At 73.8% G+C, this 271-nt stretch overlaps 1 protein-coding gene across 1 annotated transcript in view; it reads left to right on the top strand.

The window, feature by feature from the left end:
* Nucleotides 1-271, top strand: part of MEF2B (myocyte enhancer factor 2B) — a 4194-nt gene that overhangs the window by 477 nt on the left and 3446 nt on the right. Inside the window, 2 exon segments of the mRNA XM_019472196.1 lie at nucleotides 15-193; nucleotides 250-271. The exon segment at nucleotides 250-271 is cut by the window's right edge and continues 84 nt beyond it. Coding sequence (XP_019327741.1) covers nucleotides 15-193; nucleotides 250-271 — 201 coding nt within the window.

The following is a 271-nucleotide window of genomic DNA, read 5'->3' as shown; positions in this document are numbered from 1 at the left end:
CGGCTTGGGGGGGGGCCGGGCCAGGGCGGGTGCGGGACCCCGCTCATCACCCCGCTCCCCGCAGACGCTGAAGCGCAAGGGGCTGGGGCTGGAGAGCCACGAGCTGGAGCTGGACGAGGGGCCGGATCCTGGGGAGAAGGCGCGAAGGCTGAGCGAGGGCATGGACCTGTCGGTGGCACGGCCCAGGTTTTATGTGAGTCACTGCTGCCTCGCAGCACGGGGGGGTGAGGGTCTCCGAGGGACCCCGAGGGGCCCCGCGCCCTCCCCGCAC

This window comes from Aptenodytes forsteri, unplaced genomic scaffold, assembly GCF_000699145.1.
Source record: "Aptenodytes forsteri isolate BGI_AS27 unplaced genomic scaffold, ASM69914v1 Scaffold147, whole genome shotgun sequence".
In the NCBI taxonomy this organism is placed as follows: Eukaryota; Metazoa; Chordata; class Aves; order Sphenisciformes; family Spheniscidae; genus Aptenodytes; species Aptenodytes forsteri.
This window is presented reverse-complemented; position numbering and strand designations above follow the sequence as displayed.